The 17,544-nt window shown below is 38.0% G+C and overlaps 1 protein-coding gene across 1 annotated transcript in view; it reads left to right on the plus strand.

Annotated features, from left to right (window-relative positions):
• galnt18b (UDP-N-acetyl-alpha-D-galactosamine:polypeptide N-acetylgalactosaminyltransferase 18b) overlaps nucleotides 1–17,544 on the plus strand; it is a 153,355-nt gene that overhangs the window by 91,221 nt on the left and 44,590 nt on the right. The window contains exons 4-6 of the mRNA XM_041788138.1: nucleotides 7,245–7,428; nucleotides 10,029–10,226; nucleotides 10,459–10,573. Coding sequence (XP_041644072.1) covers nucleotides 7,245–7,428; nucleotides 10,029–10,226; nucleotides 10,459–10,573 — 497 coding nt within the window. The remainder of the gene's footprint in view (nucleotides 1–7,244; nucleotides 7,429–10,028; nucleotides 10,227–10,458; nucleotides 10,574–17,544) is intronic.

Raw genomic sequence — 17,544 nt, forward strand, 5'->3', positions numbered from 1 at the left:
GGGTGGCACTCCAGAAAAGATCCACAGGCCAGATTTGATCCCCTCTCTTTAAGGGCAACAGTCTATCTTCATGGGGTGTGCAGACATAACCACTACACCACCAATGCCCCATAAACAAGAGGATTTGAAGCCATGCTAAAATGAAAACCTGAATATTTGGTTTTGAATGCTGAATGCTTTCGTTGATGTGGATTTAGAAAAACTGTGTCCGTGCTCAGTCTGATGTGTTCTGTTAAAGGCAACGCTTGCTTGTTATGTCACACTAAGGATTAGAGAAGAGCTTCATAGCATATTCAACATTTGCAGCTCACCATTGGCTTTTCTTCCTCTGAGAAAACAGTTTTCTTGTTTCATTTTGAATATTTAACAGGATTTATTTCTTGGCTGCACAATAGTGTGAGAAACCTGTTTACTTGTTGTTTCAGTCCAACTCCATCCCTAAGCCCATTGCTCTCCTGCAGAGTTTCAGCAGGAGCCATGACTGCTGGCCATCAGCCATTCCTGGTGTAATGAACTGGGCTTTATTATGATTTGTTATGAAGCATTATACATCACCATTCTTATTTTCAGTTCACAAACACATCACAATGTCTTAATTGTTGATGAATTAAAAATTCAACAGTAATCGGATGTGAAATGTCAGCAGCAGCTGCTCGCACGAGTAACTGCAGGAGCCATCATTTCACCAGAGTTAAGAGTCCACAGGGAGGAGGACGTTTTTCTACACGTATGTTCAGACTTTAATTAATAAAAGTGAGTGTTTCTCATCTCTAGATTCCCCCTTTGCTTTATGTTCTGGATCACTAATCACAGGCAGATTTATACCTGGGATGTCTGCTGATTGCAATTTATCAAAGACGGATAAGAAGCAGTCACTGCTGGCTCATCTCAATGGGAAACTATCACACTCACTGTAATTTCAATGTATTAATATTCCTTCTGTGTGTGTATAAGCCTGAACCTTTCCAGACAACAGATCCCCTCCCCTTCTCTTATCTTCTTTTTTTTTAATCCCCGTGGCTATTTGACACAACTAGTCTCTGGTTCAGCACTGAAACTAAGATGATCAAATGATGTTTCTGTCTTTTTATCAGTCTAAGTTGTGCACATGCTGCATCTTTAAATGCTGCATGAGAAGTTTCCTTCTGCAGACAGTTTAATGTCAGGGCTTGCAAAAGTGTCAGGATGGAACATGATATAATATTTGCATTAAGAGGTGCAAGAGTTGCACTGCAACTGCACCTGTGTTTTTGTATAGATTGCAACCTCTGTGAATGAAAAATGAAGCCAATATGGAAGTGCAAAAACTGCAGTTCCTTCAGTGTGCACTTGAAGATGCCTGCAGATGCACCAGAAGTCACTTATTTGACACCATGTTGAAATGCAGATTTTACAGCAGGAATAAACATTTTTGCAGCCTGCTTTGAAAAATGATCTTGGCCAGAATAATTTATGTCTTTATGGGCTCAAAATGTTTTTTTATAACTTGTCCATTTTGGATATGATTTATGCGTAATTAGAGACATGGCTGATGTAACTGCAAGCTGGCATGATGTAGCCATTTGTAGTTAGTATGAGACAGTATTTTCAATATGGCATCTGCCGTGGATTGGACTAAAAATTCCTCTTCAGTAGCAAAAGGTTTGATGACATTCAGGCTTCTTTCAGTATTTTAAGAGCTGTCCTGTTTCCGATACCAGGAATGGAAATACGTCAAATACTGCTGAATATACAGGCATTGAAATCTACAAGTACAACAAGTCCAATCCCAATTTGTTTAACTTTTTCTTATTATTGATTAAGCCATGCTTTATGTTGGTGTGATAAACCAGAAATGCAGTCTTCTTTCACATGAACAACCATCTTTAGAGCAGCAGATGAGAAAGAAAGGACCCCGCTGCAGTAGCAAAGTTGTATGCAAGTTGCAGCATGACAATAATTATTCTCTGGTGACAAGAAGTGGCTTTGGTTATTAAAAGTTAAATTACTTTTTAACCATCAATTACTTACTTTTACTTTTGTTCTCTTGAAGCTAGCCACTGTGCCATTCAATTGATGTTATTCATGCCTTCATAGCCCTTACAGAAGTTTTTCTAGTGAGCCTGGAATTCAGATGACTTGAAAAATTAAATCAACACAGTTGAATCCAATATAAAACATATTTGATCTTTTTTTTTTTTATCAGTCTTCAAAAATGTATTGCTTGTAGCTTGAATGCTAACTGCAGTATTTTCTCAGAATACTATGTGAGGGACTGTCAACCAATGGCAGGTTGTTCCATCATCACACCATGCTGCGTGAAACTGCCTTCTTAAACACACAGATCACTATGGAGACGGTCTGAAAAGAGCAAAATGGAGAATTAGAGAGATTGAGAAGTGGCCCTCTGTGTCATTGTTGTTTTAGCAGTAATTTAGCAGTAAAACTCATAATTAGCAGGAAAACAACTGTAAGTGTCACAGAGAGGCTGTAAATGATGACTCTATTTGTTGAACCATGTTCTGAGTTCACTGCCAGGCTTACATAATGTGTCATCTTTCCAGAGCACAGTCGGTCTAGAAAGTTTACCAGTATCGCAAAGGGAAAAATGGTTTTGGAGCATCACTGAACATTTTCTACAGTCTATGGTTTACCCTCTTTCCAAGATAATTGTGATGGGTATAAAGAAATAATACTTGTGTTCTCCCCCTTAGTTTGGGTTCAGCTGTAGTTCAGCTGGACAAAGTGTGAGATGTCTATTTATAGAAAATCATGTTCTCTAGAGTTTCATAATGCATGTGTCATGTTACCTTACCCCCTACTTTTCAAATTTCCCCTGGTGAAAAAACAGATGGTATGATCACACATCCAGCTAAATCAAGAGGTCACAAAGTAAAGAAAGCATGGTTTGGAATATTTATTGGAAAAAAGTGCATTTAAAAATAAGAAAAGACTTGACATCTGAAGTCAGCTTAATGGTTACTCAAAAACAGTTGTGATGGAGTCAAAAATGCACACATTGATTTGATTTTAATTGTTATATTGGTACTAGTTTATGTCATATTGCAGTAAATATGGTGCCTATGAAATGTATTTACCCCCTTAGGTGTTTTACCCTTTAATCGAGTTCATAAATCATGGTCAATATTATCCATTTTTTGTTTGTTTTTTTTTTACCAAAAAAATAAAAACTCTTTAATGTCAAAGGGAAAACAGATTTCTACAGAGTAATGCCAATTAAATAAAAGTTTGTAATGTAAAATAAGTAAGTGCATAGATATTCACCCCTTTCAAGTCAGTATTTTGTGGAGTCACCTTTGGCTACAATCACAGCACTTACTCTGTGTGGATAGATTTCAGTTAGGTTTGCACAATCGAACACTGCAATTTTACTCCATTCTCCTTTGCAATATTGCTTAACTTCTGTCAGGTTGCAAGGGTATCAGGTGTGATCAGCCCTTTTCAAGTCCTAATTTTTACCACAAATTCTCTGTCAGATTGAGGTCTGCACTCTAAACCCAAATTAGTTGACATTACTAATAAGCACGAGTTAACCGATTGCCTTAAACCATTTTAGTTTTAACACACGCTAAAACTAAAGAAGTTAAGTTGTATTAACATAGAACCTTAAGTTTATGCAGTAGGCATATTAAGTGTATATTAATAGTCCTTACTAAAAATCATTAGTTCACATAAATGAAGTCTAAGTTGTATGAATAACAATGCTAAGTTTAACTTCCATAAAAATATATTGTGGCGATCCAGGAAGCAGTCACCTGGAGCAGGGACTTCTGGGAGTACTTTGTGTGTGAGAATTTTTTCTTATATTGTTTTTATAATGTTCATGTTCATTGCATTTAGTTTATTAGTTTGTGTTTTTAGTGAGAAGTGTTTTTGAAGTGTGACACCATGAGTGAAGGGGTCAATGTTGCAGACGACCCTGTCCATATGTGAGTGTATCTGTGGTTCAGGACAAATAATAGCTGCTCATTTTTCATGTGCACAAGCTTGTCAAAGTCATTCAACATGTCTGGGAGCCATTTCTCATTATTGCTTGCCGCAAAATAAAACTAGAAAAGCACTCAGAAAATGCGGACTTCCACCATTAGCCCTATCACCCAACAGTGAAGAGTCCTTTAACAACACTGCTGGATCCAGACGGTGATCCAGATCTGCTGATTTCTCCCTCCCTGGTGGGAAGGAAACACGGTGAGTCAAAGCATTGGCTTTGCCACGTGTGGAAGTCATGATGGAAGCATTGCCTGTCAGTGCCAACAGATGCACTGACAGTCTCACCCATGTTTTTTTTAATTTTGAAATAGCCCCTCCCTTGAAAGAACTAAACATACTAAGTTATCTCAGCTTAACATGATCATTGCATTGCATCTTTCAACTGAATAGTACAAACAACTAATATTTTTTAGTAATGTCAATGTTTTTTGTCAAAACACGGAAGAATAAGTAATGATTACTAACAAGTTTAAGTAGAAACAAAATCCGGGTTTACAGTGTGGGCTTTGACCCAGCCACTTCAGATCATTCACCTTGATTTCTTTGAACCATATCTTTGTAGCTTTCGCTGTATGCTTTGGGTCATTATCTTGCTGAAAAATAAACCTCCCAAACTGTAGTGCTCCTGCAGATTAAATAAGATCATCCTCCAGGACTTTCATATATTTTGCTGCATTCATTTTGCCCTCTGCTTTTACAAGCCTTCCAGATCCAGTTGCCGACAAGCATCCCCACAGCATGATGCTGCCACCATCATGCTTCACAGTGGGGATGGTGTGTTTGAGATGATGTGAAGCATTTGGTGTCCGCCGAACACAGTGTCTTGTCTGATGGCCAGAATGCACCACTTTGGTCTCATCAGACCAAAGAAACTTCATCCACTTGACCGGAGTCTCCCATGTGCCTTTTGCCAAACTCTCTTCGAGATTGAGTGAGTTTTCCTCTACTGTTGCTATCTTTATGCCACTCTCACAGAAAGCTTTGACTTGACATTCTTTTGTTTTCATGGTGTAATGGTAGCCAGGAATACTGATGAGCCAGTGGCTGGACCTTCCAGAAACATGTGTCTTTACACTACAATCACTTAAGACACATTCACTGCACTCAGGTGATCCCCATTTCACTAATTGTGAGACTACTAGCACCAGTTGGCTAGACCTCTGTTGAATTAGGTCAGCTACTTTAAAGGGGATGAACATTTATGCTATAACATATTTTTATTTGGTTGACATTGTTTTGTAGAAGTCTGTTATCACTTTGTCATTAAAGATTTTTTTTTTTGTTATTGCCAAATAATATAGGCAATGATTTTATTACCTCCGCCAAGGAGGTTATGTGATCGGCAGGGTTTGTTAGTTAGTTAGTTAGTTTGTTTGTTAGCAACATAACTCAAAAAGTTATGGACAGATTTTGATGAAATTTTCAGGAAATGTCAGAAATGGCATAAGGAAGAATTGATTAGATTTTGGGAGTGATCCGGATCACCATCTGGATCCAGGAATTTTTTTAAAGGATTCTGTACTATTGGGAGATAGGGCTAATGGCGGAGGTCTGCGCTCTCCGATTGCTTTTCTAGTTTATAAAATAAATCAATGGGTTAAACATTTTTTTTATAGGCACCGTACATTCAAACTTGATGTACTATCCAAAGAATTTTGTGAAATTCACATATCAATCAATAATACATACTAGTATTATGTTGGACCGCATATAATCATTTTTGCATGTATTGTTGTTTCTATGTGAATGAGGTAAAGCTGTTCATCACACTGGTGAAGAATGGGATAGTTGCTGCATTTCTAATCTCAGAAAGAGTTGTTGATGCTGTGAATACATTTACTCCTGTACAGTCTTACCTTCTGTTTTTTAGCCAAGATGCACTGGATGAAACATTGCAAAGCTTAAGCTTCTGCATTGACCTACATCAAATCATATGCAGTAGGTTTATGTAGCTTTGAATCCCACTCAGGCCAATGTTCACCTATCAGAAATGCTACAAATATATCTACTTTTCAATGAAAAGGAATTCTAACTGAGACCAAATGATCTGTATTGAAAAGCTTGAATATAATGTCACTTAAAGAATGGCTGCATGGACTGAAATAAGGAGTCTAAAATAAAGTACCAACAATGATCTTGCCACACAGCCTCTGTTTTTAGTAAAGTTAGTAAAACTAAAGCTTAAATCATATATATAAATAACAGTAAATGTTTAAATCAAGTGTGAAGTGGGCTGATATGTTGGTTCCCTGCAGAAACCTGACTTGTTGGAAGGAAAGGCACTGCTTTTATCATCTTTTTGTCTTTGATCAAAGGTGAGTCTCATGTTCTTTCAAAGCCTCCATAAACTTCACCATCAGATGAAACGGCTTCTTAAAAGATCTTTTTTTTTTTAGTTTCATAGACGGTTTAGAAAATCAAACCTTTTGCCTTCATGAAGAGCTCGACTTGCTTCTAACGCAAAAAAAAAAAAAAACAGCATGATGTCAGGCCGGAGATTCTGTCTTTGAATCGGCTTTCCTTTCACAGAAACTCAAAAGGTCACTGCAGTAAAAGGTGAACGTGTGTGAACATAGCCGAAGGTGTTATTTTACAGGAGCTGATGAAAGTTTTCTTGTATCTTAACTTTATCCCCTTAATTGTACAGTAGAGTGGAAATGTGTGGTGGTGCCCTCACTGACTTAAGCTTCAATTTATCAAAAGGCTCCAACGTGTTGCCTCATGTGGAAGAAACTTTTATTTGCCTCAGTTTTCCACTTCAAGGAAATGATCATATATAGTAATACAACTTATAACCTGTCAAGGAATGTATTATTCTTTCTCATATAAGTATCTCTGACTCATTTATCCCTCAGGCAGTGACTCATCATGCAGGATATAGCGCAGGTAATAATGGAGGTAAACTTCGAAGCCAAACAATAAAACAAATGGACTTCTTCCATCTTCCCCCTTAGTGTTTTCAAAAGCGTTGCTGGCTGAGTCCTCAATATTGCAATATCCCGTTACGACCGGTAAGCCCCATGGAGGTCTGCTGTGGCAGCTCAAGCTGCTGCCTGTTAGGTCCACTGATCAGAGCAGTGAAGCATGAGCACTCCTGGCCTCCTACCATTGAAATTCTGCAGGCTGGAGGAGGACATGACGGTGTCTTGTGGGAGGAAGTTTGTTCAGAAGTATCAATTTTCCCACCTATGTGACACAGGATCCTCCAAAATGAATCAACAATCAATTGTAACTGCTTGTGTTTTTGTTTGCAGATGAGCTGAAGGAGAAGCTGCAGGATTTTGTAAAGGAGACCAACAGCAAACGTCCAGGATTTATAAAGGTGGTGCGGCATGCCAAACAAGAGGGGCTGATCCGGTCCAGAGTGAGCGGGTGGAGGGCTGCCAGTGCTCCAGTTGTTGCCCTGTTTGATGCCCACGTTGAGTTCAATGTTGGCTGGTGAGTCACTCCCAACATGTGCAGCTTGAGGTCAGCTCAGCTCATCACGAGGACGCTGAATCTTTAGTCATATCACTCTGTGTGGGTTTACAGAAAATAATTATATTTTATAAGATGTGGTTGTTTTTTAGTAAATGTATTCTGTGTCTTTGCCTGAGCCGATCCTGAAAAACACACAGAGGATTCTTTGCACAAGATCCTAACCATCACTGTCAGAGTGCTAAACTCCCCCAGAAACTCTGCGCTTCGTCCCAAATCTGTCATGAGAAACTGAAAAACATCCAAACTTATACCAGCACTGAGCTCATGTGGTGCAAAATCCTCATTGTACAAATGTAACTCTTAAAATATATGTCTTTAAATATTTATGTGTATCTTCTGTTTCGATTCAGTCATGAACTGATTATGTGATAGTTAAATATTTGGAGATTTTTCTCATCCATGTACTTAAGAATGAAAGTAGAAGACTGCTACCTCCCTCATAGCTGTGAATTAAATAGCAGACTGCATCCAGTCAGTTTAGCTCGACATATTGGTTTAACAAAATCCTAATCAATTTTAATCCTAAATAATTAGTGAGATTTACAGGCGAAGCAAATTATTTTTTATACAACCAAGTCAAGTTAGCTGTTTCCATAGTATTCTCCACTGTCTCTGGCTCCTGTGAGGAGTTTTTAGTTTATGAAACAGACTGAAATGAAAGCTGCTGCTTTTTATAGCCTCCTAAAGCAAACTAGATCATCAGGATTGCACCGAGAGTGTCTGTGTGGTCACTTTAAAGCCCGTAACCTCTGCCAGGTTGTGTCAAAGAACATCATTAACAACACACTGCCAAAAGCTGCCTGAAACCTTTTCCACAGTAAAGATCCACAATAAATTGATTCTGGGCGCTTAGCAGAGTTATGATCTCAGTCATGATTTTGGCTTCTCATGATCATTATTACTGTGCCACATGCATTGTTGTGCTTGAATGGTCAGTGTTTTCTCATGTATGGTAAATGTTTCAGTGTTTGTTGTTTTCATTTGGTACCAAAACTTTTTAAAGTAAATTGTTATATTACTGTGTTGCCTACTGACCAAGAATTAATACACTTTATAATTCTGGTGCCTAATATCAAAATAACGTGAAAACCTTCACAGCTATTTAATAGGCCCACGCTCTAACAATCAATTAGGCAGAAGCATACAACATTACACACAGGCTGTGGGTAAAACTGTATGTGCAGCTCAGCCATTTCAATGAAAACAATATAACACAAGCTTTTGGACATAAGTTTCCCCATGGTGTTCATTTCCCTTTCATCCCCCTATTCAACATAATGGACATATTTCTACACGGTAATCTCATGCTCTCTGCCATCTCACCAGCTCAATCAGCCAGCCACTTTCACACACTGACACAGCTATGTTTACGTGGGCATGCGCTAGACACACTCGTTTTTTGTGACAAAAGTTGAGGGATAATAGGCAATTTTTTCAGTAACAGAGTACTCAATGAGAAACTAAACAGATAATTGACTGCATGAATTTGAAAAATGACACTTTACGTTTCTTGTTATGACAAAAAATAATGACAGGACTCAAAAAGACCTTTCTGACTTCCAACTGCCTACTAGCACAACTAAACTTGACACAAAAAAGTATTTGGTAGATTATTTACATTACAACAAAAATTTACAATACATCCTATACTGCTGGAATGCCTGTTTATTTCCCTTGTAAATGGTGCCACATTAGTAAGGAACATATATTTATGGGATGAGCAGCAGAGCTGAGTATGTGGGTTGGCACCAATGTTGTCAGAAAACATTAAGAGAATGCTGCCTTTTAACATAATTTCCCAACAAAGCTGACAATAACTGAGTGCTGGAAAATAAATCAGGTTTCAACATCAATTGTGATTTTGGCTTCCCATGATCATGAGAAACAAGACAATCAAGATAAAACGATAGCTGCTCATTTTGTCCATAGTTTTCATTATGTTTGGAAATGTTTCAGTGTTTGTTGTTACAGTTTGGCTACAAGAGTCTTCTAAAAGATAGTACATGAATTTCTATTTATTACTGTGCATTGTTTACTTACTTATTTCGTGTTATGCTTTCTTGACTGTTAGAATAAAGTAGGGTGATCATCTTGAGAAGGTGTTTTCATTGACATATACACAACAGAATCAGCAGAGAAATAAGCCCTACCTTATGGGAAAGTTCTTTGCAGGAGATTTGGAAATCAGTTTCCTTACAGCAAAATAATCAGACGATCTCACATTGTCTTTCATTCATATTTGCCATTTATTCTAGGAAAAAGAAAAATGAGATGCATATCTGCATGAACACCCTTTTTATTGCTGGGATTCATCCATCTGCAACACAAGGAAGATATTTTTCTCTCTACCTAAATTAATGGGAATTTAAAAAAAAAAACATCTAGTTGTCAGATAAGAAGTAGTGCTTTGTCAGAGTTATAAATTGGATAGAACTCATGTTGAAATTATTTTCTTATAAAATCCCCCTCTACATGACGGGCATGATCCAGAGGTAATGAAGAGATCCTGTCAAGACGAACATTCACAGCAAAACCACTTTCTCTCTCCATGTCTGAAGGGCTGAACCCATCCTGCAGAGAATAAAAGAAGACAGAACCAGAATAATCTCTCCATCTTTTGATAACATCAAGTATGACACATTCGAGATTGAGGAGTATCCGCTGTCAGCCCACGGCTTCGACTGGGAGCTATGGTGTCGTTACCTCAACCCACCCAAAACCTGGTGGCACAGGAGCAACAAGAGCGCACCAATCCAGTAAGTGAGCACTGCTGTGCCATTAAGCCTGAATCACAGAGTAATAATAGTATGATGCAGATGAAGTCAACCATATGTCAGCCCTGCTAATTCATGCAGCATTTATGGACAAATTCTACTTAAGCAAGGTCTTTTTTCTTAGCCCTGCTGTTACCATAGCAACTGTGTCAAGCTAACATATATAACCTGTGCAGAGGAACAAAACTGATCTTCATCATCTGTAATCCCTCAGGAGCCCGGCCCTGATTGGCTGTTTTGTGGTAGATAGGCTGTACTTTGAGGAGATTGGGCTGCTGGACGAGGGAATGGAGGTGTACGGGGGAGAAAATGTGGAGCTGGGCATCAGGGTGAGTAATACTGCCTCCCCCTGTGGACATGGGCCATTGTTCACGCAGGTAATCTGTGGAAAATTAACTGTGATAATGACACTTAATGGCTGTGGAGAACAAGGTCACAGAAGGCCTCATTCTCTTGTTTTTATGAAATACTAAACTCATTGGAAAAGTGTCACTTGGCTGAAGTGAAAAATAATTATGAAGAGATGAAGTGGCAGCAAGTTAAGTGATGGAAGAGCTTAAGTGAATGCAAAGTAGCAAGCCAATTTGTGTATTTCTTAATTTCTTTAAAGGGTCAGTGGCCTGATCTGTCTAAATTAGGGAGCTTGGCATAGTTTGGCTAAAATTTGGCATATAGTGGAAGGGCTGATCTCCCTGAGGGGAGCAGGTGACAAGGCAATAGTGATGAGCATATCCTCACTCTGCAAACACGCACATCTGAGGGAGTCTAAATTTTTGGTCAAATATAACACTTCTTTTAAGCCACATTTACCAGGGCCAAATGTGCATGGTGGAGGAATAATACTGTAGCATGTCTACCCAGAACACACTGTGACGTGCTCTAACCTGTGTCAAAGCTAAAACAAATAATCACTGATTAATTTCTAAGACTGAATGATCACATCAAACTCTTCATGATCCCTCTGAAGCATGCATGGAAGCAGTAGCACTCAGTCATTGTTACTCTTGGCAGCAATGTGTGAAGAGATTGTCGACTGTTTGTAGTCGTGTAATGTTCCTCTTATACTGCAGTACTTGAAATAATGTGCAAACCATCTCTAGCTCTTACTTGGATGAAAAACTTGGTTGGTGTGTATTCAGTACAAACACAGAACAAAGCCTCCATAGGGAAAGCTCAAGAAGGCACAAGTTTACCATACAAAGTCATTGACACAGTGGTGTAACGACAGACCATGCAGACAGTACAGCTGTGTCCCAGCTGGGCAGGGCTGCATGGGGGCCCATGACCCAGGCCTAGACATATTATGTGTGTCTGTGATTAAACTAGGCCTCTGTGTTGTTTATAGAAATATAACAAAATAAAAATGTCATTTCACCATTATTAAACAAGAATAATCACACTTATTGGTATTATCTCAGTACTGTTAAAATGTGCTGAAAATGCTCAAAAAGGTAGTGATAGTCTAACTGAAGTAAATTCACCAAGGCTGTCAATTATTGCAATTTTTAATTGTGTTTAGTTTCCAAGATTAATCATGCTGCAATTGTTCAGAAAGGTGCAGTATTTTGTGCTTGAAAGTGCTTCTTCCTGTACCACTGCATGTTGTTTTGTTCTGTCCTCCAACAGACAGGGAGCAGAGGAGAGAGACAGCAATATGTCCTGCTCATAAAAAGTTTTTCTTTAAGTCCCATGTGGACTCATTTTCAAATCAGCTTGGTAAACAAACCCTCACTGCATGCTATTTGGACATGTGATATAGAATAATGGGATGTAAAAGTGGATTATCGCAAATGGTTTTAATTATGATTAAAATTTGAACAGTATTTCTAATCATGGAAAGCTGTAATTTGCCAGTGCAATGTATTTTGAGTTTTAGATTTTTTTTAATTCAGCTTTATTCACAAACAATGTCTGGAAGTTAACCTTGCAAAGCAGATGGATACGCCCATTTCCGTGTTTTTCACAGGCGAATCCATCTTGCAAAGCTCCCATCTGAACCGTTTGGGCCTGGTTAGGAAGTGACAGGACCAGTCAGCAATTAGGGGCAGTGCTGTCAGGCGCAGCAGAGTTAAGACGTAAACAAGCAGCAGCAAGAGCTGGTGCAGTTTTGGAGGAAGAGCTTAGCGTGGATGCTGCTAGAGCGCCAGCTTTATCAGACCTTTACAACATTTCTTCATTAAAAGAAGAACAAAGAACAGCAGTGAGTTGTTTTCTTTTCAAAAATGACAAAAGTTGGGTACTTACATGTCTATAGTTCCAATGTTTTGCGTTATTCCTCAGTAGCTGCACGCGCGCAGCTTGATAGCAGCTACGTCATGTGTTTTGTTGCTCTGATTGGCCAGTAGAGATTTGACAGACAGAGCACTCACCCAATCACACTCTGAGTTTTTTCAAATCCTCTGCCTTTTCTCAAACATTTCCTATTGAAGCTTTCCCAGATGGATGTGTGAAACAAATCCATCTGACGTGTCAGGTTATCTGGAAGTTACATTAATGAAATAAATCCATTCCATAAATAAAAACAGAGAAAAAGGTCAGAGGTCTAATCTGGGATTAAAGTATGCATAGATCTGTTTTAGTATTAGTCGAATGAACAATGGCTCAATTTTGGCTAAGGCTAACAAAGCTACGCTGGCTATGTAGTTGTAGCTTACTCAGCTACTTTAGGAGCTTCACTTAGCTGCATTGCAACATTAGCTTTGTTTGCTAAGTAGCTCAGTTATCTATAGCGAAGCTTTAGCAATGTGAGTTTTAGCAAACACAGCTAAAGCTAAATTAACTGCTTAGATAAAATATTTATGTAGCTTACTCAGCTACTTTAGCAGCTTCGCTTAGCTGCATTGCAACATTAGCTTTGTTTGCTAAGTAGCTCAGTTATCTAACACAATTAATTAAACATAGCTCAAGTTAAGTCAGCTACTCAGACAACATAGATATGTAGCCAATGCAGCCTACGTAGCTGCTTTGTGGACTTAGCTTTGCTCCGTTAGCTAAGTAGTTCTGTTAGCTACCTAGCTCTGTTAACTATATAGCCCTGTTAGCTGCATAGCAATGTAGCTTACCCAGCTAATGTAGCTATGAAAGCAATGCTTGCTGTGTTAGAATGTTTCCATGAAGGGCAGACCTTTTCCTTGTCAGCAGACTGTTAACTTGGCTTTATTAAACATTTTGTGACCATGTCTTGACAGGACAGTTTTTTTACATGTTTTTGACTTTAAACTTTAGGTATCCTAACCCTTTCCTTATTCCTTACCCTAAACAGAAGTTTAATCCAATTTAATTTAGAAAGTTTTGGCGTGCATGTCTGTTCTGAGATAAACAGAATCTCAGATGAACAGTCGTGAGAGTGCCTGTCAGAAATGAAGAGGCTGCAGCTAGACTATCTTGGATTTGGATGACATTTTGATGTTGTTTTCTGCTTGGTAACATTCATCATCTGTTGTAGAAATATCTAGAAAAGGTGCGTGTGTCAATACATATTTGTGCAAACAAGCATGTGTGTCTGTTTGGGGTAACTTGAACAGAACTAACCTGTTATGCCACTGCCATAATGCAGCTGTAGAGTAACAAGAAGACGAGAGAAAGGACGTCTCCTCCTTTATTCTGACTAGGTTTCTAGAATGGTAAATTGTGGTGAGAGAAGCCTACAAGAGGGCATAGAAATATCCATCCTCACTAATGAAGCGCTTCAGTCATCAGAGAGACAGGAGATCAGTCCTGTAAGTGTTTTCCTGTAGCAATGAGATGCTTTAAGGATCCATGGGTCTGATAACAGCCCTGCTGATTGCTTTACAGTTAGACACAATGATGATTTTATCACACAAATTATAAACTAGCATCCTGTCCCTGCGTATAAAGAGTGTTATAAATTGTGGCGGATCATCTCTCTGTGTCTTACTTTTGAATTCACTTTTACAGTCTGGGTTGTTTACTCGCTTGCTTGTGTAAGACTGAATGTACTCGCCCTTGCCTAGAGGTTAATGTAGTCTATGGGTTTAGTAATGTTTTGAAACAGAGGGTGACACAGTGAGCCTAGAGCTACAAGACTGCAGGACCTTGGCTGGACCTCAGATTAGCAGTTCCGTAGAGGCCCAGCAGGGACTGTCTGTTTGTCTGTGTCTGTCTGCTTCTGTCTGTCTGTCTGTGTGGCTTCAGCATATTGGTCATGCCTCTGGACCACCTGGCAGCACACAGACAGGCTGCTGACGGATCCTCAGAGGCACACTCAAACCAGGCCAGCAGCTTCAGGCTTTGGCTGAGGCTTGAAAGGGCTGTCCTGTGCAGCGAGAGGGAGAAATGAGCCGGTGCATTCACTCTGAAATTCTGCCACAGAGAGGAAGCTGAATGTTTGTGTCATAATGCACAGGAATGATCTTCAAATTTGGCTTAATGACATGAATGAAATACTGATGTGTCTGTGTCTGCACATGTATGTGATGATCCACTAAATTGGCACGCAGAGCACTGTCAGTCCTTTTAGAAATAAGTTTAATATCCTTTGTGATTCACTGTAGTAATTTATTTTTGAATGCCATGACACTTGACAATGTATAATGATATTACCTTCATTTTTATAAAACTTATAAAATAAACCCCTACATTTTAATTTTTGAAAGCATGTTTAAAAATCAATGTAACAGATAAAGCAAGAGGGCAGATGTAAGTAAGAAACTAGATATAAAGAAGAGATACCACATAGATCTTATACTTGTATTTTATAGAATTGTGTGTGATTTGGTATTTTTTTGATTCACATTTTTTATTATATAGCTTTAGGGAAAAAAAGTTAAAATAATTTAAAGAGTATGCCTTTCCTTCTAGTACTACATAAAGGTTTGTCTTTGAATAAATGAACAGCTTTGTTTTTTTATTGGTAACATTCCTACCAAGTTCTTCTAAATTAAATATTCACAAATTGTTATCGTTTTTGGAAATTAAAACTTACTATGAAAACAAAAAAGATGCTGAATTTTTTTAGACTGTGAGTAATGCAATAAAAACAACTTCTGATTCATTTGTAAACAGCAGAATACTAATTGAACTCAGGAAAAGCACAGAAGTCAATATTACACAGAAAAACCCTGATTTTTAATCACAGTTTTCATCCTTTTATCATGGCTGTATATTTTCAAGGAGTTAGTATTAATCAATTACTAAGACTTTAATAGCTTTTATGGTGAAAACTGTTGCACCAGATTTAGTGAGTTGCTAATTTCCATCTATAGTCAACACAAATACATCAACTACATTGACATACATTGTAAAACCAATAAAAAAATCCCATTTGGTACATAGCAGGGCCAAACGATTTGGGGAAATAATCTAATGGTGATATTTTTTCCAGAATTTTGATTGTAGTTTAATATGCAGTTATTTTTAAATTCCTCATCATATATATTGAAAAACCCACAGGCAATAAATCAGTCGTGACGTAAACAAGCAGGAGCAAGAGCTGGTGTAGTTACGGAGGAAGAGATTAGTGTGGATGCTGCTAAAGAGCCAGTTTTATCAGAACTTGACAACATTTCTTCTTTAAAAGAAGAACAAAGAACAGCAGTGAGTTGTTTTCTTTTCAAAAACGACCAAAGTCGAGTGTCTATGGTCGCCATGTTTTGCGTTATTCCTCAGTAGCTGCGCACACGCAGCTTGATAGTGGCTACGTCACATGTTTTGTTGCTCTGATTGGCCCGTAGAGATATGACAGACAGAACATTCACCCAATCACACTCGGAGTTTTTTTCAAAGCCTCAGCCTTTCTCAAACGTTTCCTATTGAAGCTTTCCCAGATGGATGTGTTTCACACACTATCTGGCGTGTCAGATTAACCCAAGACAGTATTAGGAATATGAAACTAGGGCTGAACAATTCTGAAATATATATATTTGTACTGCAAATTTGATATGAATTGTTATATTGAAGGGAATGATTATTTTTATGTAATAATAGATCAATAACAAAAACAAGGGGGTCAAATTTTTGCAAATATTCAGGACAAATTTGACATTTTAAATTTTGCATAATGCCTAAAACTCCTAATCTTGCAAAGAGATTAGTGTGGATGCTGCTAAAGCACCAGTTTTATAAGAACTTGACGACATTCATTAAAAGAAGAACAAAGAAAAGCAGTGAGTTGGTTTCTTTTCAAAAACGTCTAAAAAAGTCTATAGGGGGTTTTCCAGATGGATGTGTGCAACAAATTCATCTGGCATGTCAGGTTATAAAACTCCCGCTGCAAAAACTATCATCTTGATAAAAGGTGTAAAAAAGAAAAAGTTAACAAAATATACAATACATTTAACAACTGATCCGGAGCCAACCACTCCTATCTCAACCTGTGCAGATTCTTTACATTTACAGTGATCTGTCTTGACTTGTGCAGCTTCTCTTGTCCTACCATTAGCTACAAGTGACGGCCAATTAGGTAAGTCTCTGAAACACAGCGGAGAAAATGAGTCAACGAAAAGAAGAGACACTGAGCTTTTGAATAAGAAAAGATGACAAGGAAAAAGACTTTTTAATCAAGTTATGTGTTCAGACTTCCCATGGGTGGATTAAATCCAACATTCCCCATACACTTCAATGCACTCGTGATTATTAAATGTACCAGCAATGCTCCTTTAAAGTTGTTTTAGCTTTGGTTGACATAAATTCCTTAATGACTTGGGGAATGTCTGATAAAAGCTTGATTTCAGCTCAGATTTAAACTTTTAACAGGCTGATCAAGAGGGAAAGACAAAGGAAAAGCATATGTAAAAGCTGTTTAATGTTTTGAGATTTTTTTTTCAAAGCGTTGAGTGTCCAAGTTTAATAAGTGCATGTGTTGCAGATGTTGTAAATCACCATGTGATTGTGTTTTTTATAATTATGATCTTAGTATCTGTTAAATAAATGTGATAATGATTTTTGTCATAATGTAGCAGCCCTACTGTAGCAGTATTATAATGTTATCAGGATGCAATTGTAATAAAGTAAGTAAGCAATTAAACTTTATTCGTACAGCACATTTAAAACAGCTTTTAACTGACCAAAGTGCTTCCCACAGAAAGCATAATAAAAAACAGTCAAATAATACAACATATCATAGACAAGACATATTAACATGGCATAGAATACACACGTACACAAAGTAATCAGGATATATTTTATAAATCACTTTTTAAAGTAGGTAATAAACAAACAGTACAAGTGTGAATGTTGAAATCATGCACTTTCCAAGAACCATACAGGCACTAAGGCACTCTTTCATTTTGCACTGGCTGTTGCAAACACTTGGCAGTACACACAAAATGTTTGCATGGTT

The sequence above is a fragment of the Cheilinus undulatus genome, linkage group 1 (genome assembly GCF_018320785.1).
Source record: "Cheilinus undulatus linkage group 1, ASM1832078v1, whole genome shotgun sequence".
NCBI lineage: Eukaryota > Metazoa > Chordata > Actinopteri > Labriformes > Labridae > Cheilinus > Cheilinus undulatus.